The 27558-nt window shown below is 33.2% G+C and overlaps 2 protein-coding genes, 2 long non-coding RNA genes and 1 pseudogene across 12 annotated transcripts; 2 read left to right on the forward strand and 3 right to left on the reverse strand.

Moving 5' to 3' along the window:
- Nucleotides 1-6504: 6504 nt before the first annotated feature.
- LOC105969318 (uncharacterized protein At4g29660) lies at nt 6505-9955 on the reverse strand. 8 transcript variants are annotated; one of them, XM_088824922.1, is made up of 7 exons: nt 9611-9955; nt 9360-9435; nt 9172-9243; nt 8831-9026; nt 8010-8064; nt 7607-7833; nt 6505-6909 (listed from the first exon to the last, which is right to left on the reverse strand). In XM_088824922.1, exons 6-7 carry the CDS (start codon nt 7787-7789, stop codon nt 6793-6795), a joined length of 300 nt encoding a protein of 99 aa, XP_088681048.1. In that variant the 5' UTR covers nt 7790-7833; nt 8010-8064; nt 8831-9026; nt 9172-9243; nt 9360-9435; nt 9611-9955; the 3' UTR covers nt 6505-6792. The 8 variants fall into 8 exon arrangements, with proteins under 8 accessions (XP_088681048.1, XP_088681043.1, XP_088681045.1 ...); XM_088824917.1 differs by having other exon boundaries at nt 7607-7862; XM_088824919.1 differs by having other exon boundaries at nt 8811-9026.
- Nucleotides 9956-13886: 3931 nt separating this feature from the next.
- On the forward strand, nt 13887-15321 carry LOC105969222 (1-aminocyclopropane-1-carboxylate oxidase 1). The gene is made up of 3 exons (XM_012993971.2): nt 13887-14100; nt 14190-14413; nt 14496-15321. Exons 1-3 carry the CDS (start codon nt 13996-13998, stop codon nt 15097-15099), a joined length of 933 nt encoding a protein of 310 aa, XP_012849425.2. The 5' UTR covers nt 13887-13995; the 3' UTR covers nt 15100-15321.
- A 3273-nt stretch (nt 15322-18594) lies between these two features.
- Nucleotides 18595-19795, forward strand: LOC148767391 (uncharacterized). The gene is made up of 2 exons (XR_016033882.1): nt 18595-18965; nt 19486-19795. It is a non-coding gene; the product is annotated as an uncharacterized LOC148767391 (long non-coding RNA).
- A 1860-nt stretch (nt 19796-21655) lies between these two features.
- Nucleotides 21656-27337, reverse strand: LOC105969305 (disease resistance protein RPS2-like; annotated as a pseudogene). The gene is made up of 6 exons (XR_016034025.1): nt 27246-27337; nt 26682-26747; nt 25663-25785; nt 25140-25208; nt 23685-24488; nt 21656-22178 (listed from the first exon to the last, which is right to left on the reverse strand). The product of XR_016034025.1 is annotated as a disease resistance protein RPS2-like (transcript).
- LOC148767392 (uncharacterized) lies at nt 22830-23338 on the reverse strand. Its single transcript, XR_016034109.1, has 2 exons — nt 23043-23338; nt 22830-22891 (listed from the first exon to the last, which is right to left on the reverse strand). It is a non-coding gene; the product is annotated as an uncharacterized LOC148767392 (long non-coding RNA).
- Nucleotides 27338-27558: the final 221 nt, after the last annotated feature.

Below are 27558 nucleotides of genomic sequence, written 5' to 3' on the forward strand. Positions count from 1 at the left end.
CTGAAAAAATGAAAGTTGACCATTAATCTATGTGATGAGAGGCATTTGTTGAGAGTGTTGCTGTGAAAGTTGCTAGTTTTTGCTTGAGGACAAACAAAAGATCAAGTTTGGGGGTGTGTTAAGTATATATTTTTATACTTTATCGTACCTTTTTATTTGAGCTTTTGGTGTGATTTAACGATAATTGGTGGTTAAAAAGTTGATTTATTGTATTTTAGGTATAAATTGAAGAATTGGAAAAGTTTGAGGTCAAAACTGCAAATTTGGAGAAAATATGGGCCAAAAGTGAAATAATCAAAAATATGCTGAAATTGGCTGAAAACAGGCCCGCACGGCCGTGCCAAAATTAGCCTATTTTTGGCACAGCCGTGCCAAATGCTGAATTTGGGCAGAAGGTTCGGCGATTCTCGCGCGGCCGTGCGAGAATTGCACTGATTTTCGCGCGGCCGTGCCAAATCACGCTGGAGGCAATTTTGGACTTTTAAACACACAAGAAAACCTAGAATCATCTACCAAGTTGGGACATCTATTTAAGCCCAAACCAAGCACGAATCAAAGAAAACTTTTGAACACAACCTTGGAGCGAGAGAAGCGAGAGAACGAAGAATCGAAGACGGAGAATTGACAACTCTTCATCATAATTCTTCTTTCACCTATCTTTTCTTAATCTATAACTTTTATTACTTTTATTATGTTTTTCGTTATGAGTAGCTAAGTTTTTAATCTAGGATTTTGTTGGAACCCTATGTGGGGATTGTGAACCCGTTTTCTTGAGATTATGCTATTATGATTTCATGATTATTTCTTATATTTGTTATGATTGTTAGTGCATGAACTTGATCAATTTATGTGTTTTATCTGTGATTATTGGGATTGACTCGACAGAGCTATTTTGATAATTAGACGGTAAGTATAAGAGCCTTCGAGTAGTTTTCACCGAATGAGTGTGTCAATTGCATGTGGTGTCGTAGACATACAAATATCACCTTAGGTAGCCATTTACGAGACTTGTTAGTTAATGCTTTATTCATAATTGGTTTGCATAGACATATAGTGAATCGTTTATGAATAATAGACCCATAATACACGCGACAGCGGGTTATGAGTAAATTAGTGTTTCGGGTTAATAATCATGAATCATATATTGCATAATTGAGGGGTTTCAGGTGAGAAATTCTTGCATAGGGGGAAGATAAAATCCTAGGTCCGTTTTTATTAATATTTTCTCGTGTTTATTTGCTTTCATAATTAGTTTAATTAATTAGTTGATTAAATTTGACAACCTTGCGTAGGCTGAATAAAAATCATAATTGTTAGAATTTGATACTTAGGATTAGATAATTTGAGTATTCCCTGTGGGATCGACATCCGACTCTCACGAGTCCACTTTTACTACTTGTTTGCGATACGTGCACTTGCGTGTTAGGTATTTAGCACCCAACATATATAAAGGCGGGTTTTCTATGGATTTTAATTTTTACCCATTTTAATATCCCTGTGCAATCTTTTCCTTCTCTTAGAACTTCACAATTCCGGCATCTATCCGATTGAAAAATCTCAATTTCCTCCGGCATCATCTACGGATTTCTTTAAGTTATTGCATTTCGCCAACTTTTCGCCTCCTTTCACAATATTTCTATATTTTTCTTTGTTTAGTCCTATGTGCTTATCAACCCGATCGCATGAACTATCAACTCAAGCTTCCCGTCTCCGTCCGCTAGACGAGGACACCAATGGCTTTGATTCCTTGCCTTCCTAACCAAACCTAGAAAACGCGAGCGAACCCTCATACTTCCCCTAGGGTAGAAATGAATCGGATTTAGATCATTTTTCATGGCAAGAACTTTCAATATGCATCTCCCTCTCTTTCAAATTCCTGAAATTCTCTCGCCGGCGACGGGGACTACCGGGGTGCTAACTTAGTTACTTCGAATAATATGGATGATATAATATCCGACCTAGGAATTCCCTCTTATTACGAGGTTTTCCTCATAGCTAGGAGAGGCAGATCGTCCTCTTAATCTTATACTTGGTTACAACACTTAATTTATAGAACAATTTTGATAAGGATTGAGTTTTCCCATACCCCCCTTACTTTGCCAAAACTGTGAAAATCTTTCAACTCTCCCTACCAGTCTCATTCAAATGCAATCATGTCTATGTCAAGCTTCTATATGCTTTTCGCATGGGTAAGGCTATGATTCGTTCATGGATTTCAAAATAAGGAAAATAAAAATGGAAAGGAAAAGGAAATCAAGAACTTTTGAAATCTAAATTGTGTTTGGTTCCTAAGAAAAATGGTGATGTTTGGTTCTTAAGGGAAAATAATAGAGAAAAATACCAAGTAAAATAAAAATAAAAATAAATTATTATTTAAGGTTTTGTTTGGATCATTTTGATTTCAAAATAAATTATAACGCAAAAAGAGATAATTTTTTTTATTTTAAAATAAATTCTAACAGAGAAAAGGTGGCATGTAACGAATAAAGCAAAATGTAAAATAAGATGGACATTTTATCCGTGTAACATAGAGGAGAGAAAAAAAAAAGAGAGGAGAGAGATACATAAGAGAGAAAAGAGAAGGGATGAGTGAGGAGAGAAAAAGAGACAAGAGGGACGAAGAATAGGTAAAGAGAGAGATAGAATGACACAGTTTCCTCATATTTTTTTAGGGAAACCCATGTCCCTTGTTTTAGTGTAATTATTTTTCCATATTTTCATTGTTTTACATAGTTTTTCACTTATCAACCAAACAAGAAAACTATTTTACATCACTCTTTCACTATTTTACATGCTATTTTCCTTGAACCAATCAGACCCAAATGAGTGATGTTCGCCTGCACATTTTATGACAAAAATTAGACATTTCTCGTTATTTTTATTGAATGGGATTGATAAGTACGAAACTAGAGAATTTGAAGCCGGAGATTACAAATGGTATCTTGCTAATTATTTCTCGATCCTGTTTGTAGTCCTCAAAAGGCTTATGGTGTACTATTTATCATATTGCTTTTGGAAATAAAATCATAATCCTACAGTAAAGAAAAAATGGCACTTACCACATTTTTCTGTATACTTGGTCATGCTTGAGACTAATTATTTAGACATGAATTATGAATTGGGAGTTTGATGTCATCTTCACCATCTTTTTCTATAATCAGATTTTAGAATATTTTTATTTTCGAGTAAACTAAGGCGTCATTTTAATGAAACAAAGTGCCAATGGGGATTTTCAAAATTGATCTCTAAAACAAATTGAGGAACACATGAAGTGGAAACCTTGTTAATGACAACTTTCATCTTGTTGTTAATGTTTTCGTCCTCAAAAGAAAAATAGTCGATGAAAGTGTAACTTTGCTTCAACTGTCATTATATACACATTCAGAATATTCCATGATTCTCTAAATTGGAAAATGTTTGGACTTCTGAATAATTCTCTAAATTGGAAAATGTTTGGACTTTTGAAGAATTCGGTGTATGGGGTTTCAATTCGTTTGTTTTCATTTTTTCTCTTATGTCAAACTTTGTCATTTATTTCTCATTATGTACAATATGCGGGGAGTTATTTTGTTCTTACCTTTACGTACATAAAATATTTAAATTAATTGTGAGTTTATTTTTAAATATGAACTTTAATAGTTGAGTATTAGTTTGTTTTAGGTTCAGCTATATCTAAAATAACTCAAAATCTAATAAAGATATATATACATTAATTAAAGAATTAGATCTTTATTTGTTTTGTGTTTGATTAGTGTTCGGTACTCGAATGGCATGATATTTATAAAAAAATAAAAATCAAAAAATAATATATGCTGCCCATTTGCCCCATGGCCTCTGCCGTACACCTCTATATCTTCAGGCGTTGTTGTTGATGTTGATAGTTTGGTGTTGTTGGTCGTTACATCCAATCTATTGGAGATATTAATATTAAATAATACATTTCACTAAAAGCTTAAACTTTTAGTTGAGATGATCATTCTATATGGTATCAGTATTAAGCCAAATGAAAGGTCCTGATATGGAAGAATTTTTTTTTCCTTATAAGACGGAATTTTTATTTTCTTTTATCCCCACATGAAATTAGAATTCAAATAGGATAATAATAGTTTCAAATATAATTTGCTTGCACTTGAGGGGTCGTGATATTAATATTAAATGATATATTTCACTAAAAACTTAATTTTTTGGTTGAGAGGGTCATGCAACAACTTGTCCTCGACAAGGCCGTTGCCTTATTCATTCTCTTTGTTATATTCCTCATCTGCTCCGAGCCCATTTGCTTCATCCTGCAATGCTTTTTCATCGACTCTGCCACCGCGCGCCTTGTTAGTTTGAGAAAGGTATAGATTGTTATTTTAAAATAATTTGATTAGTTTAGAGAGAAGAGACAGTGGAACTTAGTTAAAGCTGAAGACTTTATTAGTTTTTGTCGAGTTCATTCATATGTCTGCAATGCCGCAGTACGTATTTACAGGTATTTTTCATAGGATATTTCTAGAAAAATGGTAGATTAATCTTCCTCTACGGTTCTCTTTACAATCCTAGCTATTCTTAAATATTGTTATATATATATATATATATATATATATATATATATATATATATATATATATATATATATATATATATATATATATATATATATATATATATATATATATATAGCTAATCTTGAATCCTATAGACTCCAGATAATATATTACAAAATAGTGTGCTAGTGCTTCTTGAATATTCGACAATCGGCATTAATTTTAACAAGTGCGCTTCATGATGAGCCGCGTGACTCTTCTTCCACTTCTTCTACTCCGCCATCAGACTACTATTTATAATTATGTTTTCTACTAAATATTAATGTATCAAAAAAGGCGAAATCCCTCGCCACCAGGACCCTCATCCCTTGGTCCGACAAGTATTTGATAGAGGAATGTAAATCATGGTGACTCAACGGCCCGTTAAGGTAGTGGACACGGACGTGGTGCCCACAAGGAATCAACCCTCATTGAAGTTGAAATTCCCACATTGCAGCTGCCATAATTCGATCATAGGACCTTATACCAACTTACCACATCCGGAACCAGTTGAGCTATATCCATGCGGGATCTACTGAATATTTATATGTATATAAAATTAGGAGTATTTTAGTCATTTCTATTAATTCAATATGATTATCTCGATTAGGGAGCGGTGGACTATATAATATGCAACAACTTAGCAGGATAATTGATTAAAAAAAGGGATTATTTAACAAAACCTCCTCATACGATATTTACTATTAGAGGGGGTCCATTTTTTTTTTTGTTCTCGATGAATCCATAATTTAATTTTAAAATATATAGTACAATTATACCCTCCACCAAACCCACCCATATCCCACGCCGTTTAACCCTAGCCACACAAGTTTTCTCTCCTTCACTCTCTCTCGGTCGATATTTCCATCTTCCCCATCCGCCCTCTCTTTCTTCCGCTTTTCTTCTCTCGGCGGAGGAATGAAGGACCACCATGACGTACAAACACAAGAGATGGCATAACCAGAAAAAATCGATGACGACGAGACTTAATCCTAACGACCGAATCTCGAGTAGACGAGCAGATCTTTGTGAGGGATTTCGTTCCCCTTTTTCTAATTTTTGTGCAGAAGATTGCTTGATGATATTGGTGTTTCGATCAGGTACATATTCATATTTGTGGGGAATTTCATTCCCCCCTCTCTCTCTATATATACACTAGGCAGGTGCACGTGCGTTGCACGTGTCATGTTAATTTTTCTATGTATGATATTTATATAGTACTTGGGTATATTATATTGTTGTTATTGTTATAATAGATAGTTTTTTATTCTACTATTTTATATATGTTTAGCACTTATTACTATAGAAGTTGAATGTTTTATTTATTTATTTATTTATACTTGATATGTATTGCATTAATAATGGAAATATATATTAAAAATTTAGGGTAATAACAGTTAACCTCTTGTGGTTTCTGTATTTTACATTTTACTCCCCTTTGGTATCGATTCAACGGCTTAACCACGTGTGGTTGTCAATTGCCAGGCAATGTCTATTTTAATTATGTTGTTTGTATGTTTTTCAATGATAACTATGTCCCGTAAGGGTTCCTGTAACTAAACTAAACTAATTTTAAATGTATGTATGGTACTTGAACAATTATACTGTGTGTATATATATATAAACCGCAGTTGTTCACGGTACACTTTCTTTTTGGCTCATTCACTACTCCACAAGAAGATATATTTTTTGCATAATTAATCACATCTGATTTTAATTTTAATATTTTTTTCTAAAATAAATCTCATATATTATATATTTGAAATTCAGATATATATGGAGAAACAGATTCTTGATTATGTATTGGTTCCGGTAGGGCTTGTAGTGATGGTGGCTTATGATAACATTATAAAACAATTGGAAAACACGAATAAACCTCTGGCTATTCACGATTCGAATTCCGGTGATCTGTGATTAAGATTATTGCAACTGTAGATTCGATCTTGCAAATTATTATTTATGATGATCAATGAATAACTGCAATTCTTGTTTTTCTCGAGTTTCGCTGTTGTTGTTCCTCTGTATTTCCTATTTGTACTGCTCTGTCAATTACAACTAATCATTGAGCTTGTCAATAAGACTATAACATCTTATTCTGCATCTTTGTATCAAGTCCTCGATTCTACAACTCCGTATTTTTCTCTCTTACCTGCATCTTTTCTGATATCTTGGAAATATACAAATGATAACCAAGCACCCATAGCTAAGTGGTGGCTGCATTTAGCTATTCGTTCTTGATGAATGGAGGCACGTCACCTCTCATAACTCTCCAAGGCCCTCGGTAAAACATTGGCTTCATTAAAGGAACAGATTCCCCAGGGTGTGTTTCCCAATATTTCTCCTAAGAAAAAACATTGAACCGCAAATCTATTTAGTTTTCAGTACCAGTATTCTGACAAGTGTAAAATAGGCAAACGCTTGTTCTCATACAATTAAACAGTAGATGAAACCATTCAGGAAATTATCTTAAGTAGCGTGCATTCATATTCCGATTACGGACTTAACCTTGTAGATTGAAAGACTTGTAGAGTAAGAGCTTCTAAAATGCAGGCAACATAATTCAATTTCAAAACACAATTCCGAATTATAACTATTTCAGAATACATATATATATATATATATATATATATATATATATATATATATATATATATGAGATATAATGCAACTGAAGTTATAATGCAAAGAGCATAGAGACAGACAGACACATCGACAACACGTGTGGTTCTTCGTCAAAATCAGTATCGTAGATTTCAATCGAATTCAAAATTAGCAAACACGAACCGAAGGAATTCAATTTTACAATTCGATGCCCAGAACTCGGGTTTTGTTCTATTTTACCCGAATATTTCACCATCTAAAAGACCTAGGACTAGAGGCATACCAATCTAATACTTGCAGTTATAAAAAAAATCATTAATAGTGCCAAAAAGATTTCAATAATTCATAAGAAAATCAATAGAGCAAATTAATAGTGCCAAGCAAAATTCATTTTGAATCTGAAAAAAAGGTTGGAGAAACAAGTGGTTAGGTTTTACCTTGTGGAGTTGCTCGGTGATTGCAGCGCCTACAACACCGGTATAAAAAGCACAGATGTAGATGGTGACTAACGGAGTGAACGATTTGGGCCGCCGGTATGGATCAATCATATCCCAGAGAATCGTCCTCTCCCATTTCGTGTACACATAGTCAGCGTATTTCCTCCACAGATAGCTCGTCATTTCTCCTTTTTTATACCTATTTATTCTGAACCTGAGTTGACTCACTGTAACCAACGAACAAATTTGTTTGCTTCTGTAGAAACACATGATAAAATAAAGTTGTAGAGTGAAATATATAATATAAGGGTGAAATATAATATGCTACAGGTTTTACGTAACAATATTTTGCAGCTTATTTGCAGTACAAGAATGAGCAAATAAAGAAGAACATAGTCCTTACCTTGAATCTAGATGTTCCCAACAATTTAAATTTTAATTGCATCAGACATTGAGATCTGCCCATGAAAAATTAAATTGAATTATAAAATTTAATCAACACAAGAATAATAATATAAATATTAAAAATATTTTAAAATTAGCTATTGAATCCATTCATCATTACATGTACATAATCATACAATAGTTTAGGAATAAAACGAAAAATCAAAATTATAAAATACATTAGATCTACAAAACTAATTAATCTATCTGATTACTAACACTATTACATTAAGTGTAGAAGCCTCAATTTTGGTTTTTAGTATAATAAATGCTAGATGAGAATGATCAGTACCAGGACTTAATAATTGAAATTGAGATGTAATATATCTCCCTATTTAAAGTAATCAAAGATTAAAACTGTAAGTGAAAAACAATAGTCACTCTCGATCCAAAACTGGAAGTAGAACATAATATTCATTCTCCAAAGCAATCCGAAACTGAAATTAAGACATAATATTGATTATAAAATGCAATCCAAAACTAAAATTGAAACCCAAGTCTCATACATTATTGACTTGATGATATGAATATTCATTCTCCGATCCAAAACTTCAGTATCATTATCACCAATAGCACATAAACAATTCCTAAAAACATAAAAATATCACTAAAGTCTTGTATTATATGGCATACTGTGAATGGAAATGAGTGACTGTTAAGAACAACCAAAATACCCATTCCTATATTAGGGTTTTTATCAAATAAAATATTAAACAAAGACATAAACCTATTCGTAAATAATGAAATTACAATGATTTACCTGGTTTGGTTTCATTCTACTGCCAGTTTAATTTCATATGTGAATAGGCAGATCTAGTTGAAGACGACATGAGTGGCGTCGCTGCGGCGGTGAGTAGTGGAGGATTGAAAACCTAAGAGGGAAGGAGCAGCAATTTGGAATTTTTGGGACCTTTGCATTTTTTACTTTTCCCAACAATCGGAGGCGACAATAGACAAAGATTGAAAATTGTGATCACTGTTATGGATTTACCATTATATTAACCATTATATCTTAGATCAGATGTGATGTTTAGGGGAATAATGTGTACATAATTTAACAAAGCACATATATATAAAATAATTTAACAAAGATTTTATATACATAAAATAATTTAACTTACCCTCTACAAATTCGTGCAGTGGCTTGTTCAAATCCTTGGGATTTATGAAGTCTGTGATCCCAATTGCTTTACCTATTAAAACAAAATTTCATAATTTATTGATTATTAATTACTCCAAGTGGATGAATATACTATAAGTACAATAAATTAAATGGCGAGTTTATTTATTTATTAATTTAATTTGATACCTTTAATAATTTTATCGGGATTAATGTCAACTCCAATAATTCTTGATGCTCCTCTCGTTCTTGGCCCTTCAACCACCTTCACATTAATTCAATGAAATTGCAGCTGTCAACATTATTTCGATTTTTTTTTTATTTTTTTTAAAGAAATAATTTTTCTTTTGTTTTCTAATAATAATAATTCATGAATCACTGATAATAAAATCTATAAAAATATATAAAATATAATTATGCAGAATAAATAAAAAACTTACGGCAAGTCCCACGGCTCCGACGGCGGGAGCGGGAGCGGCAGCGGCGGTGTGAAACAGGGAGGAGGAGCGGGAGAAGAAGGCTTCGGTGGTGGATCGGCCTTAGTAACCGGTGATGTCGTCGGCACGATGGGGGTGGATTTCTGTGGAGAATATTGAAGACGGAGGAGGAGCTGAGATAGAGGGATTTTGGCGGTGGCTATCACAAGGGCCTTATGCCGTCAGCCGCGACACCGACGGCGACGGCGACGGCGGACTGATTTACTTCGGCGGAGGAGGGGTGTGGGAGCAGCTGTGATTTGGGAAGAGACGGACCAAACGTGTTCTGAAATTAGGGTGGGAAAGGGGTTTTAATTTGGTTTCGCGACGTTTATACTTATTAGTCGCAGGACCGAAAATTTCGGGATAATTACAGTTTTAGTCCCCCAAGTTTGCATGTTTTCCAGTTTTGGTTCCCGATTTACCGCCGTCAACAAAATACACACTAATGTTGTCAAATTTTAACACATTTAGTCCCTCCGTCTGTTTGACCATTAAGTAGTAACGGTCAACTGTTGAATTATGGCTGAATTTGGGATTTTTCATAGATAAAAATTGCACTCAGACCCTGCATTCTTTTAAAATATTCTAAAACCCCCTAAAATTTTACCCAACCATAATTTAACCCCAATTTCATCATTTAATCAATTTTGACAAACAACCCCAATTTTTACCACCATTACCGTTGACCCTTGACCGCCGTTGATTTTTTTTTTTTTTTTGTAAATTTTTTTTCGGCATTGAGTTTTTTTATTTAAAATTGATTTTGACGCCGTTCACCGACATTGTATTCTCGGTTACCAATGTTGATTTTTTTTATTTTTCTTGATTTTTTACGAACTTTTTCCTTTGATTTTTTTTTTCCAATCAACACAATTACTTTATAACACAATAATAATACTATATTAACATCTAGTATCGTAATATTAAAATTACAACCTTCTAAGAAAGTTTGTATCTAAAATTTTAGTGCCTAAATACAATTTTCAAAAAATTCTAAAATCCATATTTTCTTCCCCTCAAATTTTTCTTCGTGGAACCGCTAGTGCATCTCAAATTTCTTCCCAAGAAAATATGAAGAAGATGAATTAGGCATGTGCGGAGTAATTTGTAATGAGAGAACCACTCTATTACAACGTTTTTGCGTTGACTTTTTCATTTTTTATGATATTATTTTCTCGCCGATTATCAGTTTTGATTTTTTTTAATTATATTTTTCCATTACTGAACAGTTGAAATAAAAATCAAGAAAAAAAATGTCAACGTTGTTGAGCCGACATTCAACATCGGTCAACAACGGGAAAAAATATCAATCGACAAAAGAGTCAACCGAGTTAAAAAGAAAGTCAACGTCAGATTACCCAATTTTGAGAAATTGGGGTCATTGGTTAAAATTGGTTAATTGATGAAATAGGGGTTAAATTATGGTTGAATAAAATTTTAGAGGTTTTTATAATATTTTGAAAGACTACAGGGGTCTTATTGCAATTTTCTCAAAGAAAAACCCCAAATTCAACAGTTGACCGTTACTACTTAACGGTCAAACAGACGGAGGGACTAAATGTGTTAAAATGTGACAATATTAGTGTGTATTTTGTTGACGGCGTTAAATGGGGGACCAAAAGTGAAAAACGTGCAAACTTGGGGGACCAAAACTGTAATCATCCCGAAAATTTCCTTGCGACGTTTTCCTATATTTTAGTCGCCACAACAAGCTTATGGAAATAAAATAGCAACTTTACTTAATTAAACGTCGCAACAGAAAAATTGTGAAAAAAAAAACCAATTATATTGCGACGTTTCAATCCATTGCATTATTTACGTCGAAAAACAAATTTAGAAATTTTTAATTGGAAAACCATTGCGACGCAATAATATATAAACGTCGCCAATTTTCCAATCACCTTGCGTCGTTTCATAATTATAGTCGCAAATATTATTAATTGAAAAAAATAAAAAATATTTTTTTCTCTTGCGACGAATATTTACAATAACGTCGCGAAATTGCGACGTATATAACCGATTCGTCGCTGTTTCTTCACGGAACTTTTCGTTTAAAAGTTTGCGATGATTTCTGCGACGTAATTTAGAAGCGTCGCAGTATTTACTCATTTTTTAGAATTTGAATTTAAATTATGCATTATTGCGACGATAAGTTAAGAAAACGTCGCAATGTGAGCGACGTTTACAATATCGTCGCAAAGAAAACGTCGTATGAAATGAAATTTGGCCTAGTGGAACGAAGGGAGGAGGATGGGTGGTCGAGGTTGGATTAAAGGAACAATGGCAGCGGAAGGGCTGAAGCGAAATAGGGAAAGTGAGAGAGTGAAAAAAAAAAAAAAAACGACTTGGAGAAATTGTAAAGTGAAAACTAAAAATTAATAAAAAAATATTCAGTACTTAATTTATAATAATTAACAACGGGTATTGCAATTTGCAACTCTAAATATTTTTATTAGCAACAGAGTTGTTTTCCGTTGCAATCTCTGTAGCTAAATGTTCAATTTAGACACGGATTTTTCATCCGTCGCTAATTCACGTTACTATAGCCGATGGTTTATTTTTAAAGCTACGATTTATTGTTCCGTCGCTAATTATGTTGCTAAATCTACCTATTAGAGACAGATCTATTATCCATCGCTAATGACCGTTGCTAAACTGCAGTTTTCTAGTAGTGAATAGAATTAGCAAGATAGTACAATTAAGTCTTTATATATAATTAATTTCTATTAACTGAATTGCAAGATTTCCAATACCGTATTTAACTGAATTGCAAAATTAATCATCTTTATAGTTATTTTACATTGCAAGATTGTTTCGTAGAAGTTATTATCTTATTTTTTTGGGTTGTTTCCTTTATTTGTTTGATTTGATTTCATTTACTAATATATAAATCTTTTGAATTTTTATTTTTTCCATAAAAGAAAGTTCATGCTCAATACTATTTAAATCATTCCACATTAATTTCATTTTTATCTACCACCACTCCATTACAAAGTGCATAATGCTCTTATTATACAGTTTCATATTACATTTTTTATCTTTTCTTATATATTTTTATAATTAATATGCATAGTTTTATATTCACAATTATTTTTATATATACATATGAGTATTATTTGTCGTTCTTTCTTTTGGGTTGTTAATTTTAATAGCTTCTTACATTATCATAATTATATAAAAAAAACATAATGGGACAGCCCAATATGTATACCGCCCATTGGAAAGAAAAAAAAAAAGTAAGCCCATGGTTTCATTTTGGTTGGGCTCTCTCATTTTTTTATTCTACTTTATTGAATTATTTTTTTATTTTTTTATTAAAAGTAAATCATGGTAGTCGAGCTTGAATGAAATGATAAAGGTTTGTTTGAACTCGTTTTGTGAACAAAGTGAACCCGTAATTGGGAACATTTAAGTGCGACACAAGATATGAAACTTGACTCAAACTCGAATACAAAATGGTAAAAATTCGAATAAATTCGAAAAATTAATTAATACATGTTGAGGTGGAGCCAATATGATTATTGCCCATATCTAAAGTCACCTCATTGTAATTTTTATTTTTTTTTCGAAAAAAAAAAGTCACCTCATTCAATGGCACACTTGCACTTGGTTTTACCAAAACAATGATCTACAATGCAAGCCAATTACAATACTTTTAATACAAGAAAATTTTAAATAGTAAAAATCCCATTAGACATGCTAAAAAGAAACAAAAATAAAAAATGTCCTTACCGGTCACCTAGTTGGCAGAGCAAGATAACTTTTGAAACTCTCACATGGTTAGCTGAACATGATTTACATTTTTCGTATTTTTCGTGTAATTAGTGAGCTACTGCACGAAAACGGAGTTTATTCAGCGCAGTTCGAATAACTGCGAGTTCTCTTAAAAATAAAGTTGTTGGGGGTTTAATTCACATGGGGAGGAGGTGAAGAAAGGAAGCATCATATATATCAAGACAAAAAAAAAAAAAAATCTTCAACAAGAATGAAGCAAAGATATATGGGAGACAAATAAAATAATAGATTTGATTTGAAGTCAAATTATTATTAAAAGCTTAAAATCACATGGTGATGGTGGAGTGGTGGTCTGAATATGGGCCTTAATTAACCTTCCTCGTTTTTCCCCAAAGCGCCAAACTAATCTACTTTCAGTAAGTTTACCGTTAACATGTAACTAATAATAAAAAAAAAAATATATATATATATATATATATATATATATATATGTAATAATGTAAGTATATTCTACATTCCCCAACTGCTGCCTATATATATAAACCACATCAACTAACTTTCTCTTATCTCACATTCAAACAAACATTCACAAGAACAATAAATCTGTGAAGATGGAAATAATACCCGTGATCGACTTTAGCGAGCTCGACGGCGAGAAACGAAGCAACACGATGGTGCTTCTGCACGAGGCTTGCGAAAAATGGGGCTTCTTTATGGTAACTGAAATTTAATTTCAAAGCGAAATTCTTTTTTTTTTTTTTTTTCCGGAAAATAATTGCGTTTTTTCTTTCTTCGGTACGTGAAGATTGAGAACCACGGAATTGATAAAGACATCATGGAGAAGGTGAAGCTTTTAATGAACACTCATTACGAAGACAATATGAAAGAGAGCTTCTACAACTCGGATACGGCGAAGAAAATGGATATCAACAAGTTTATTAAGGACAAAGATTGGGAGAGCACCTTCTTCGTTTGGCACCGCCCGAATTCCAACATCAACGATCTCTCCGACCTCTCCAAAGACCTCCAGTAAGTTTTACAAAAAAACAATTCGTCGCGAAATAATTCAATCTTGCATCCGAAAAAATTTAATGTACGCCCGTATATGCAGAAAGGCAATGGACGAATACATCGAGCAACTAATCAAGCTAGCAGAGAATCTATCGGAGCTCATGTGCGAGAATCTTGGAATCGACAAGGATCGCATAAAGGATGCATTCTCGGGAAGTGTTGGCCCCACTGTGGGGACAAAAGCAGCAGTTTATCCTCAGTGTCCGAAGCCGGAGCTTATGAGAGGGCTCAGGGAGCACACGGATGCAGGCGGGATCATTCTCTTGCTCCAAGACGATCAAGTGCCCGGGCTCGAGTTTTTCAAAGACGGGAAATGGGTGAAAATCCCGCCTTCGAAGAACAATCGAATATTCATTAACACGGGCGATCAGATCGAGATACTGAGTAATGGGGTATACAAGAGTGCTCTGCACAGGGTGATGGCAATGAAGGATGGGAATAGGCTCTCGATTGCCACTTTCTATAACCCGTGCGGCGATGCGGTTATTTCCCCTGCTCCGGAGCTTTTGCTTCCGAATTGTGTTCGTTTTCAAGATTATCTGAGTTTTTACTCGAAAACGAAGTTCGGAGACAAGGGTTTTAGATTTCAGTCCTTCAAGAACATGGCTAATGGGAAAGAAGAGGCTTTTAAGGCAGAGAAGTAAGGATTATACCAGCTGCTGCTAATATGTAATAATACTTTATGCTGTGTGCTATTTTTCTCTGTGTGCTGTGTGTGTGTGTGTTTTCTTGTTTAAGTTTTGGCTGTCAAAGTTCAAGAGAAGCTGCTAATAAAACTGCTTCCTTATTTTTTTCTTACCTAAATAAAGTGAGTGTTTGTGTATCCATAAATAATGAAGTTTAAATATATATGTTTTAAGAGTAAATTGCATTTAGTACCCCTGTGAAAATCGCAACTGCGCGATTCCCCCCTATCATAAAAAAATTAGCAAATACCCCCCTATATTTTGTTTTAGATAACACACTCAACCCATTTACGTTTTCCCCATTGACCGTGTGTAAAAAGACGAAAATACCCAAGGGAGGCTTTTGCAAGAAGAAAATCCCCACTCCTTAAAATATGTAATTTTTAAAACTAAGTGACCAAGTTGAATTTTGAAAAAAGTTGCAGAAACTTAAAAAGGTCAAATTGCAATTTTCCAAAACATAATTTAAAGAAAGTCATCATCATCTTCACTCCGCCGATTCTGGACCCATCTCCGCTACCAGAAGATGAAGTAAAAAACTTGTCAAAACTCTAATCGATTCCAAACTATAATATTAAACCATCTCGAGTGACCGAATCTGAAATCTTCTTTCTTCTTCATTCCTTTTTGAGAAGTCGGGGAAAAGGGTTTTAAAGGTTACAATCGGCTTCCTTTTGGGTGAAGATTCCGGTGACATTATGGAAGCACCGGCGATCGCCAATGCGGCGGCTGAGGCTTGGGAAAGATGATAGCTGTTGAGCGGTGGGTTGTTGAGCTTAGCAGCAGAAATTGATTTCAAATTTTGGGAGAAACCTTCAATTCGAGAGAGATAGAGAAAGAAGGGGCCAAATTCCATATTCAATTTGTTGATTTGGGATTTAGTATATATACACGTTTTCTCCATTAATGAAGATTTGGAGATAATTTGTTCAGAAAAATAAAAGAAGGGCAGAAAGACGAAGAAGAGAGGAGAGACGAGAGAGGAGATGATGATGGTCTAGGCTTTGGGGGCCATTTTTGTCATTTCATAGGACAAAAAGAAGAAAGAATCGCAGAACCCGCGATTGGAACACACGATCTGCTCTGATGGGGTTTTTTGCCTTTGACTAATAAGCACGAGGGTATTTGCTAATTTTTTTATGACAGGGGGAATTGCACAGTTACGATTTTTACAGGGTTAGTAAATGCAATAAACTCTATGTTTTAACTATTAAGTCTTTTTTGGGCATTTTCACAAACACTCTGGATTACTAACTTCCTAAATTGAGTATATTAATGAAGGGCATTCCAATCATTTTAACCTCTCTTCTTTTTCCTATTAGTAAGGAATTATTCTCTTCATTCATTTACTAATATATAAATCTTTTGAATTTTTATTTTTTCCATAAAATAAAGTTCATGTTCAATACTATTTAAATCACTCCACATTAATTACATTTTTATCTACCACCACTCCATTACAAAGTGCACAATGTTCGTATTATACAGTTTCATATTACATTTTTTTATCCTTTTTTATATATATTTTTATAATTAATATGCATAGTTTTATATTCACAATTATTTTTATATATACATATGAGTATTATTTGTCGTTCTTTGTTTTGGGTTGTTAATTTTAATATACTTTTTTAATTTTTTTCATGCAGTTTATTATACAAAGTCGTTCGTACTTTATGGCCCAAAACAGTTGTTTGCGCTCAGTCCAAATTATGTGTTCTTTACAATGCGTATTTTGACCCTAATTTCGATCCATGTATGTGAGTCGCATGTAGGGAATCAATCAAAGTCGTTCAACGCTCTGGATCTTGCATTGTATGTGGGATGACTGAAATGGAAGATTTCAAATCTTTATTTTGTTGTGGTTTATGCAGTGGGGCTTTTATACATGAAGGATGTATTCCTGCCAATGGATCCACATGGAGGTGTGATTCATGTGATTGGTTATTTAATATGTGTATGTGTGTACCAACCCTTTGCAATTCAAGAGAATCTCAATATTGATGATGCTGAAAGTATGGACAATGGCTCGATATGTTATTTTACAAAAATCATTACGCGTTATGATCTGCACAAAAGTTGAATTCCAAACCTAATTGATTGACATTTGTCAATTTCAAATGATGACATGTCCTCAATTTCATCACATGTGTCCATTTGATTGGTTAAGAAAAATTATCAAAAAACATGTCATCATTTTGTATAATTATTCACTAGCATTTTTCCCCCATGCGGGATATTATTTAAATAGTGAAAGAAAATAATAACATAATAAGAAAATATAGTACGCTAATATAGTAAAATTAAGTATTATTCATATTTTATATAACATTAGTTTTTTTAAATCTTACATATTAAGATTTATAATGCAAATAAATAGGCTAAGATTTAACAAATCGAATAACTTTATCTCTTAAGATTTGAGATATATTGGTGAAAAATAGGAGATTAATAATTGTTGAAAATTATTGTTAAAAAATTAGTAGAGAAAAAATATTAGAAATAAATAATAACATAAGTACCAATAAGTAGGATTCTTCATGGGTTAGTTTTAATTTTGATAATTGTTAAAATTTAAGTTAGAAATTAATAGAGAAAAAAATTTAAAATAAATAATTACAGAAATACCATCAGGGTTTTTTAGGGTTGTCCAACGTTTCTTTCTTTTATATATAAGATAATTGTTAAAATTTAAGTTAGAAATTAATAGAGAAAAAAATTTAAAATAAATAATTACAGAAATACCATCAGGGTTTTTTAGGGTTGCCCAACGTTTATTTCTTTTATATATAAGATATAAGATGTAAGATAAGATATATAAGATGTCATTTACTATAATTATTAACTTTATATATAATATTAATTTGTATATATATAGTAATTACCAATCAAACTATAGGTATGGCATTTAACAAATCAACACCAATCAATATATAATCGTTTTTTTTACATATATCTCCCTAGAATAAGATCTACAATATTTCTTCTCAATAAAAAAATTATCATTTTTTTATTGCATTTAATGTTTTTTATATTATTAAACATTTCGATTTTTTACCAAACAAAAGCGCACAAAAAACGACGTCGCTTTTGGTGAAAATCTCCAACGCAAAGCGTAAATGCATTTTAATTTTGCTTTATTTTCCATTCTCTTGCAATCCTTCACCTACCCACACACACACGCGCTTACGTCATATTGGATTCTCCCTTTTCTTTTTTTTTTTTCTTTTTTCTTTTTTTTTTTGTAATTTTTTTTGTTTTTGTTTTTGTAGATTAAGGTATTGTTGTTCTTTTGCTTGATCTTTGTTTTTTCTTCTCAATCCAGATTTTGTGGCTTTGTTTTCGATTTTCTCTGAATACAGATTATGTTATTACTACTTCCGTTTTTGGTTTAATGCATTTACCACCCCTGCATTTACTTTAACTGTGACAAAGCTCCTCATATTATAATTATGGGTTTATTAGGGATAACCCCCTTGTTCATATTTTCTAATGAGGTAGATCCAATTTTTTTCCCCTTTTTGAGATAGACCCAATTTTGCCAACTTGGCAAAATATATTATATAATTTTCCTTTAATACCCCTGTTTTATTTTTAAAAGGCATTTATTTCCTTTACTACATGATTTGAGATTTGCTGATACGTTGCCTAAAATCACGGAATAAAATTACGTGAGATCATTGGCCGTTATATCAAATCGTGTACAATATTTTTCGAAGGTTCTCTTCAGCGTTCCAGCGGTTCTTTATCGTCTTTGAAGATTTCTGCACCGTCGTTGAAATAGGATCGAATTTGAGCATTCGTTGTTGGACGTTGTTAACCAGGTATGAATGCGTTATTCGTTTTTATTTTTCGCTCAATGTCTAGGATTGTCGATTACGGTGGTTAGAAATTTTAAGAGTTGTGTTGATACTTGATTCTATGAAGTAGAACGTTTTTTAACAAAATTACGTCGTCATATATACATCGTTATTTTTTGCGGATGATGTTTGTTTGGAAGAGGATTGACAGAGTTAGAAGAGGATGGTTCACGCAGATCGGACCAGAGTTGTTTTATATGAGCTTCGTAGTTGGTTTATGCAATAATCGGAATAATTGTCCGCTGTGGTCGAGTTCATGTTTTTTATCCCGGTCGATAGTTGGTTTATTTGTTTATAACAGCCGATTTAAGTGTGCTGGGTAGTACATTAAAATATAGTTCGTAGTCTTTTCTAAATTAGCGTATGGATTTTGCATTTTAAGTTTATTTTTGATGATATTAATGTATTGTCATTCAAATGTATTTGCAGTCTATTTAATCATTTTTTAGTATTCTGCATTTTTTATTTTGTTTCATGATTTTAGGTTTTTTCGATGGCGAATTTCGTAAGGATTTTGTTGAGGTTTGGTGGGTTGGTTGCTATAAAGAGGTGTTTACGATGTAATGGCTCGGTAACTTCGGTTAAGTTTTAAACCATTGTAATACAGTAGTATACTATTATGAATACCGTATGATACTACCATTATCATTTTATTATACTATTATGAGATTATTAATGTACTAGAGTTTTTTAACTCGGCATATTGGTTTGATTGTGTTATGATGTGTTTTATGTATTTTATCAAAACCCTAGATTGAAATTATGAGATTATTAATGTACTATCTTATTGGTTATGTTGGAATACTTTACGTTGGTGTTGTTCTCAATGTTCTTGTCATTTCAGTGGTATATTGTTTGTAACACAATTCATATCACTACTATAACCGTAATATACCATCATAGCAGATCAATGTACTATATTGAAATTATTAATATACTATGTGGTTGAATAATACGGGATCCATAGTCGATTAACGAGATCCATATTCGAATTAGATGAATAAGATAGTCTATTACATGATATAAGGAAAATTACCCTAATTGATTAGTATTTCAAACAAACATATTATTCAGTTTCCATATATATTATTATTTTTTCATATATATTATTATTTACCCTAATCGTTTTCATATAATAAGGAAAATTACCCTAATTGATTAGTATTTCAAACAAACATATTATTCAGTTTCCATAAATATTATTATTTTTCCAATAGTCAATTAACTAAACCCATAGTCGAATTAGATACATGGGATAGTCTATTAAAAGATATGAGATAGTCTATTAATTTTAAAACACAAATCCGCCGCCGTCACTTCTCAAATCTAGGGTTTTGATGATTCTTCGGCCCATAGTCGATTAACGAGATCCATAGTAAAATTATACCAGTGGGATAGTCTATTAAATGATATGGGATAGTATATTAATATAGATGTAATTCGACTATGCATCTCGTTAATCAACTATGGGACGAAGAATTATCAAAACCCTAGATTTGAGTAACCCTAGATTGGAGCAGTGACGGCGACGGCGACGGCGGCGACCAACGACGATATCACTTCTGGTGGATGTCCTGCCCATCAATTGTTGCGATATCACTGATTTAGTGCTCGAATGTGGTATGCGATTATAACAGATCTGCAAATACACAAACGTAATAGTCGATTTAGCCAAAACATATCAACAAATCGATAGATGATAGCGATTCAGCGAGTGGCGACGACGTACCTATGGCAGCTTGCTCGGAGTGCACGAAAATCGTCGTTTCACGGCAGTGCAGACGTCTTCCCCTTTCAATCGGCCGTACCGGGAAATTGTTCTGGGAGGTTTTGCAGTTTATTCGATAGTGGGGTTTGGGATGATAGTGATTTAACGGGAAAATAGGAAGGGATTTGATTTTATTTCAAAAGGTAAAGTAACGGGTTTTGTGGGATTTGATTGAGGGTAATTATGTAATTAGGAAAAGTTTGGGCTGTTATCAAAATGGCAAATATAAATTTGGGTCTACCCCTATTATTTGAATGTTTAAGGGGGTTATATCTAATAGACCCTAATTATGATTAGCTTGAACTCCCCTATTGTGCAATTTTTCAGCAGACTACCCCTAAAAACTCACCATATAGGGGGTTTTTTGTTAATATTTATAACACAATGAGTTTTTCAGCAAATTCGATATAATGCAGAGCACTAAATACAAACTATTTCTGTTTTTCAGTTAGATGTTCATTTCTCTTGTGAAAATTTATCTATAGTTTTTTTTTTCTTTTTTTTTTAATTGGGGCAAGTTAATGTTTGGATTTGCATAGGGATTATTTGGTGGAAGGAAGCCTGTTGCTGTACTTTGTAAGAGAATATTTGCTACCAATAAGAATTGTTAATTAATTCTTTTTTTTGAAAAAAATGTTAATTAATTAACAATACCCAAATGAGGTCGATTCATTTAATTAGACAAGAATTAATTAATTCATCAGCGTCCAAGTAACATGTGTTATACGACTTGCAAGAATTTAATTAACTCCACGCTATGTCAGAGTAAGACAACAAAGTAAGAAACTGTGTAACAAGGACTCATAGAAACTGATTATTTGAAAAGAAACAGAATTGTTTGAAAAATTTAGAGGTGGAAAGATGGAAGATAGCTAGACAAATATTCAAATAAGCAATTTTGATTATTTATGATTTTTTGAAGAAAAACTCGAAGAACGAATGAAAAAGAAAGATGATAGATTTGATATATATTTGTCGGAAAATGAATAGTTAATTAATTTTTTTATTTTTTTTTTGAGTAAATTCAAGTCTATTACAAGGGGAAGTAGGGGGGACCCGAACCCTAGACCTTTATTATATTGGTAAAGGCTACGTACCGACTCTCCTAAGTTAATTCGGATTCGGAACACACAATAATACAAAACCAAAACACACGATAAAATTATCTTATAATACAAAACCAGAACACACAAATTCTCTAGAGTCATCATTCTCAGTTTAGGAAATAGACAAGTTTCCAATACATTGTCATTGCCTTCAATCACGTTTATAATCTTCGAGCAATACTGAATGTCCAAGTGTAGTAGCTTGATAAGGTTTGCAGCTATTGAAGGAGAAAATAAGCTTTTGATGTTGATGCAGCCATGTATTTCTATGAATTCAAGTCTAGGAGATTGAAACTCTATTCGCTAACAACGAGGAATTTCCAAAACTTCGTCTCGTTTTGTCAATTGAAGTAGGAGAGAAAAAAATCGAGATGGATGAGAGTTTCTTTGATGGGATGAGCAGGTTAAATGTGGTGTCAACTAGTTATACTTCATTGAGCTCACTACCACAAAGCATACATATGCTGAAATATCTCCGGACATTGGTTCTTTCTGATTGCAAGTCTTTGAAGACCATCTATTGTTGGGGAATTATCAAATCTCGAAATTCTCGGTTGCCAATTGTGTCCCTCTATTGAGGAGTGGGGACTAAGATGCCTGAAACAGCTAGAATTTACATCATGTAGTAAGTTAAAGAGAATAAAATCGGGGGTGATCTCAGGGCTTGTCGAATTGGAGGAGTTGAACATCGTGAAAAGCTTTGACGAATGGGCGGTGGAGGATGATAATGGAAAAGAAAGAAACAACGCCTCATTGGATGAGCTTCAATTCTCGTCCAATCTAACCACCCTTCAAATCGACGTTATAAGTTGTAATTTAGCTTGGCAAGATTTTAATCTTCCAGGAAATACTGTAAGTTACGATATCAAAATCGGAAGAATTAGACGTGATGCTGAATCGGATGAGCTTGGGAGGAAAATACATTTGGACTTATCGAGTGAAATCTGGTGACCCCATATTTTTCTATTATCATTGTTTCCCGAAATCATTACTTCCCTTACGCTGCCAAATGAAACCTGCAAGTACTAGTTGCATGTTAATACTAAAAAGATAGTCATATTTCTATAAGTAACAACCACATATTATTCGGAGAAAAGGAAACTACAATAAAAAGAAAGAAAAAAAAAAACAATTTTGTATTTAAATTGAACGGGAAGGAATTAGAACCTCGACAGTAGGGAGAACACCAGAACTCCAAGCAGCAGGTCGTGCTATTTGGACCAATGTTTTCATCCTTGAGCACAACTTCACTTTCTCGAGTTCCGATAAAGCCAAATTGTTGGCGAATTCCCCTTCTATAGTTAGGTTTTCCGCATTCCGTAGAAACGAATGAACCCAATTTCCTAAAGGAACATCACTCGATAAGTCCAAATGCATTTTCCTCCCAAGCTCATCCGATTCAGCATCACGTCTAATTCTTCATATTTTTCTATTATCATTGTTTCCCGAAATCATTACTTCCCTTACGCTGCCAAATGAAACCTGCAAGTACTAGTTGCATGTTAATACTAAAAAGACACTCATATTTCTATATGTAACAACCACATATTATTTGAATTCGGAGAAAAGGAAACTACAATAAAAAGAAAGAAAAAAAAAACAATTTTGTATTTAAATTGAACGGGAAGGAATTAGAACCTCGACAGTAGGGAGAACACCAGAACTCCAATCAGTAGGTCGTGCTATGTGGACCAATGTTTTCATCCTTGAGCACAACTTCACTTTCTCGAGTTCCGATAAAGCCAAATTGTTGGCAAATTCCCCTTCTATAGTTAGGTTTTCCATATTCCGTAGAAACAAATGAACCTAATTTCCTAAAGGAGCATCACTCGATAAGTCCAAATGCATTTTCCTCCCAAGCTCATCCGATTCAGCATCACGTCTAATTCTTCCGATTCTGATATCGTAACTTACAATATTTCTTGAAAGATTAAAATCTTGCCCAGCTAAATTACAACTTATAACGTCGATTTGAAGGGTGGTTAGATTGGACAAGAATTAAAGTTCATCCAATGAGGCGTTGTTTCTTTCTGTTCCATTATCATCCTCCACCGCCCATTCGTCAAAGCTTTTCACGATGTTCAACTCCTCCAATTCGACGAGCCCTGAGATCACCCCCGATTTTATTCTCTTCAGCTTACTACATGATGTAAATTCTAGCTGTTTCAGGCATCTTAGTCCCCACTCCTCAATAGAGGGACACAATTGGCAACCGAGAATTTCGAGATGTGATAATTCCCCAACAATAGATGGTCATCAAAGACTTGCAATTAGAAATAACCAATGTCCGGAGATATTTCAGCATCTGTGTGCTTTGTGGTAGTGAGCTCAATGAAAAGCAACTAATTGACACCACATTTAACCTGCTCATCCCTTCAAAGAAACTCTCATCCATCTCGATTTTTTTCTTTCCTACTTCTATTGACAAAACGAGACGAAGTTTTGGAAATTCCAACCCTCTAGGAGATTGAACTCTCTTCGCTAACAACGAGGAAATCCAAGTACAGTTACTACTTGAATTTTCCCACAACCAATTGGCCGTGCCAATATTGCAATCGATGCGCCCTTCCTTTGATGCAATGTATATGGCAACTTCACGGACAATATCATGCACTGAGACATAATTTTCACTATCACAATCTAGTTGCAGAAAACGAACGTAAATAACAAGAATAGAAATACGTAGAAAATAACAATACAAAACAGATAGTTGTAGAGAAAAAAATTGTGGGATCGCTTTGGGATGGAGTTTTTCTCATTAAAATAGGGGGTAACCACCGGGAAGTTACAAATGAAATTTCTGTTGAGATATATTTCTTTTATGCTCGTTATATCCCGAAGATTACAGTATTCCTGTTGAGGATTTGGTTTCTTACTGCATGGGTTTAGGCACTTTCGAACATATTGACGATTTGAGGGAAGTAAGAGAGCGAACATCCTTAATGCTTACAATGCTTCGAAATCGTTTTTTGCTATTAGATTGTGATTGAAAATTAAATTGATATGGAATGATGATATCCACATAAATAGTATAGTACTAATTGCCAATGAATTTTGATTATGAAAATTAGTGGAATGAATGACTACTTAATTAATTCAATGATTTGATCATTAATCGCATAATTGCATAAGCCAAAAACAAATATCGCATAAACACACAACCAAAGAATTTTAAGTTAATGTTTGCATGTCTACACAAAACAACACAATATACTTGATACATTACATAGAAACCAAATATCATAATGTGAAATAGCAACTTACTTGTAAAAATCGTGAATTACGTTTTCAGAAATACGAGGCCTTAAGATGTTCTCACGGGATCTTATTCTCCTATATGAAGACAATAAAAAGAATTTAAGAACATTAATTAAGTAACCAAAAGAAAATAACACAAAATACAGTCTTCTATGACAACATGACGAACTCTCTAAAGCATTAGAAGAGTTCAATTCAATAAATTAACCATTAATAACCACATAATTGCATAAGCCAAAGACAAATATCTCCACCACCATATTTCTTCATCACATATAAATGCATGAGAATAGATTAAAATACTTCAGACACAACAAAAAAATTAAGAACTTTTATAAGAAATTGGTGAAATTGTAAAAGAACGGTTGGTGAAACTGTCAACGAACAGTTTATTTATATTTTGTTTCATTTTTCTTACGCCTTGTTAAGAATACTAAAATTTCTAAGGATAACTTGTAATATTAAAGGTACTGTGCATAAAAAGAAATGAAATGAAATTTCCAAAAATAATTAGATGAGGCATTTTTACCTGTCAATGTGTAGTGTAATTAATTCCTGATCTGAGACGAATGTATCTGCGTGCGTATAGTCCCCGCGATCGGCCAGCTAAAATCCTATTTTGGAGTGATATCGATCGCCAAGCCTAAGAGTTCTACAAAGACACATTCAAAGTTTTAATGAAACTAGAAGAAAGAAAATCAAGACAAATATATATATATATATATATATATATATATATATATATATATATATATATATATATATTATGAACATGACTAATATTCGTAAAAGCATATGTAAATAACAGCTAGAAAAAAGATATATTGATGAAGAAAACACAGGTCAAAACCTTCGTGAGCTTAATTTCTATATATGACTTGCGGTTTAGTGGGGTTACATATTGTAGGGAAAAGATGTGAACCGATGAGGGAGAGAAGTTTGTAAGGTATATATCTATATATATATATATATATATATATATATATATATATATATATATATATATATATATTTATATATATATATACTAGGGGAAGGGCACCGCGTATGTACGCATAATTTTGAGGACCATGTAGGCTGGGCTGCATTTGCTGAAAAGAGGCAGCCTGCAAGTTTTTAAACTGCTGTCCATGGTTGGGTTATGATTGATCCAAATAATGAGTTAATTCATTTTCAGCAAAGCCCGTTGTAAGGGTTATGTTTATCTTAATTAGTTCATTGCTGGCATAAACTTTGAAGTGAAAATTACAAACAATACGCGAAGGTGAAAAATTATGTGCATTCTGTTTGTGCAATAGCAAGTGAATAATATAAAATTATATATTATTTTACTTGTACTGAATGAATATCGATATCAGAGTCACATATACGAGGGCCTTTTTTTTAATATATGCATACATGTTCTTTTCTTCAAATCTTACACAATGCAAATATGTATGCGAACTCTTTTCCGGCGTAATATATTTTGGCAAATAGATAACAGAAAATATTTGATGCATGTAATCGCGTTTCTAAATATAATGTTGACATGAATTTATTAAAGCTTACAATTTCTAGCATAATAGATGATGTTCCAGTAGCACTTGTAACACCTCCGCCTATTCTCGTATTTGCCTGACAAGGGCACCAAAGCCAATGGAAGAATTCATGCAAATGATTTAAGTTTGTAGATAGGAAAAAAATAATTCAAAGGATTGAAATATACAGTAGCAATTGTAATCATGGAAGTTATTTCCGTATAAAATGAAGGAAATATTCCCCGGAACAAATTAGATTATAAAAAGTTTGCAAGAAAGAAAAATTCAATGATAATATAAAACACTACACATTCTCTTGAGGAAATCTCAAAATTCATTTTCAAGAAATTATTTTTATTTTTTCCGAAAAAGAAGTCGCAGATCTCAAATGATAATTACTACTACCTTCAATATTTGGTAAAATCTTGTTTCAATCAAAACCATGTACAAGTTGCACAGAGCTGACATATTACAATTACCCAAAATCAAACAAGTGTAAATATAAACATTGCTGGAAAAGAACAAATCGGCCCCTGTATACACAAAGCATTTACAATTGTGGGAATAAATAATTCAGAAAAAAATGAGAGCTTACGTGAGAGTTGAAAGAGGTTGAGAGCCAATTGGACAGACTATTAAAATTATGACGGAGAAGGCGAGAACAATGGCCGGAGCTTTTTTCCGGCGGTATGAATTATTCTCAATCGCGCAGGAGGCAAAGGCCGGCCGCCTGAAGCGGTGGGCACTTCTTCGTCGGAAAAAAAAAAAGAAAAGAAAAAAGGGGCCTATGCCTATTTCCGACTGTGAGTGATTTTTATGGAGGGCTGGGGGGGAATTGTGGTGTACAAGCTTTTGAGAGAGAAAAAGGGTGGGTGGGTGTGTGTGGGGGGGGGGACCAATGAAAAAGA

This window comes from Erythranthe guttata, chromosome 10, assembly GCF_056151865.1.
Source record: "Erythranthe guttata isolate IM_541 chromosome 10, IM_541, whole genome shotgun sequence".
Taxonomy (NCBI): Eukaryota; Viridiplantae; Streptophyta; class Magnoliopsida; order Lamiales; family Phrymaceae; genus Erythranthe; species Erythranthe guttata.

What these genes read in the sequence shown, in the direction of transcription:
- LOC105969318 (XM_088824925.1), bottom strand. Translation starts at nt 7,789, where the DNA reads ATGACGAGCTATCTGTGGAGGAAATACGCTGACTATGTGTACACGAAA. An exon ending in TCACCGAGCAACTCCACAAG is followed by an intron (nt 6,910 to 7,606) that starts GTAAAACCTAAC and finishes GTTTTTTCTTAG; the next exon opens with GAGAAATATTGGGAAACACA.
- LOC105969222 (XM_012993971.2), top strand. Translation starts at nt 13,996, where the DNA reads ATGGAAATAATACCCGTGATCGACTTTAGCGAGCTCGACGGCGAGAAA. An exon ending in AAAAATGGGGCTTCTTTATG is followed by an intron (nt 14,101 to 14,189) that starts GTAACTGAAATT and finishes CGGTACGTGAAG; the next exon opens with ATTGAGAACCACGGAATTGA. An exon ending in GACCTCTCCAAAGACCTCCA is followed by an intron (nt 14,414 to 14,495) that starts GTAAGTTTTACA and finishes CCGTATATGCAG; the next exon opens with AAAGGCAATGGACGAATACA.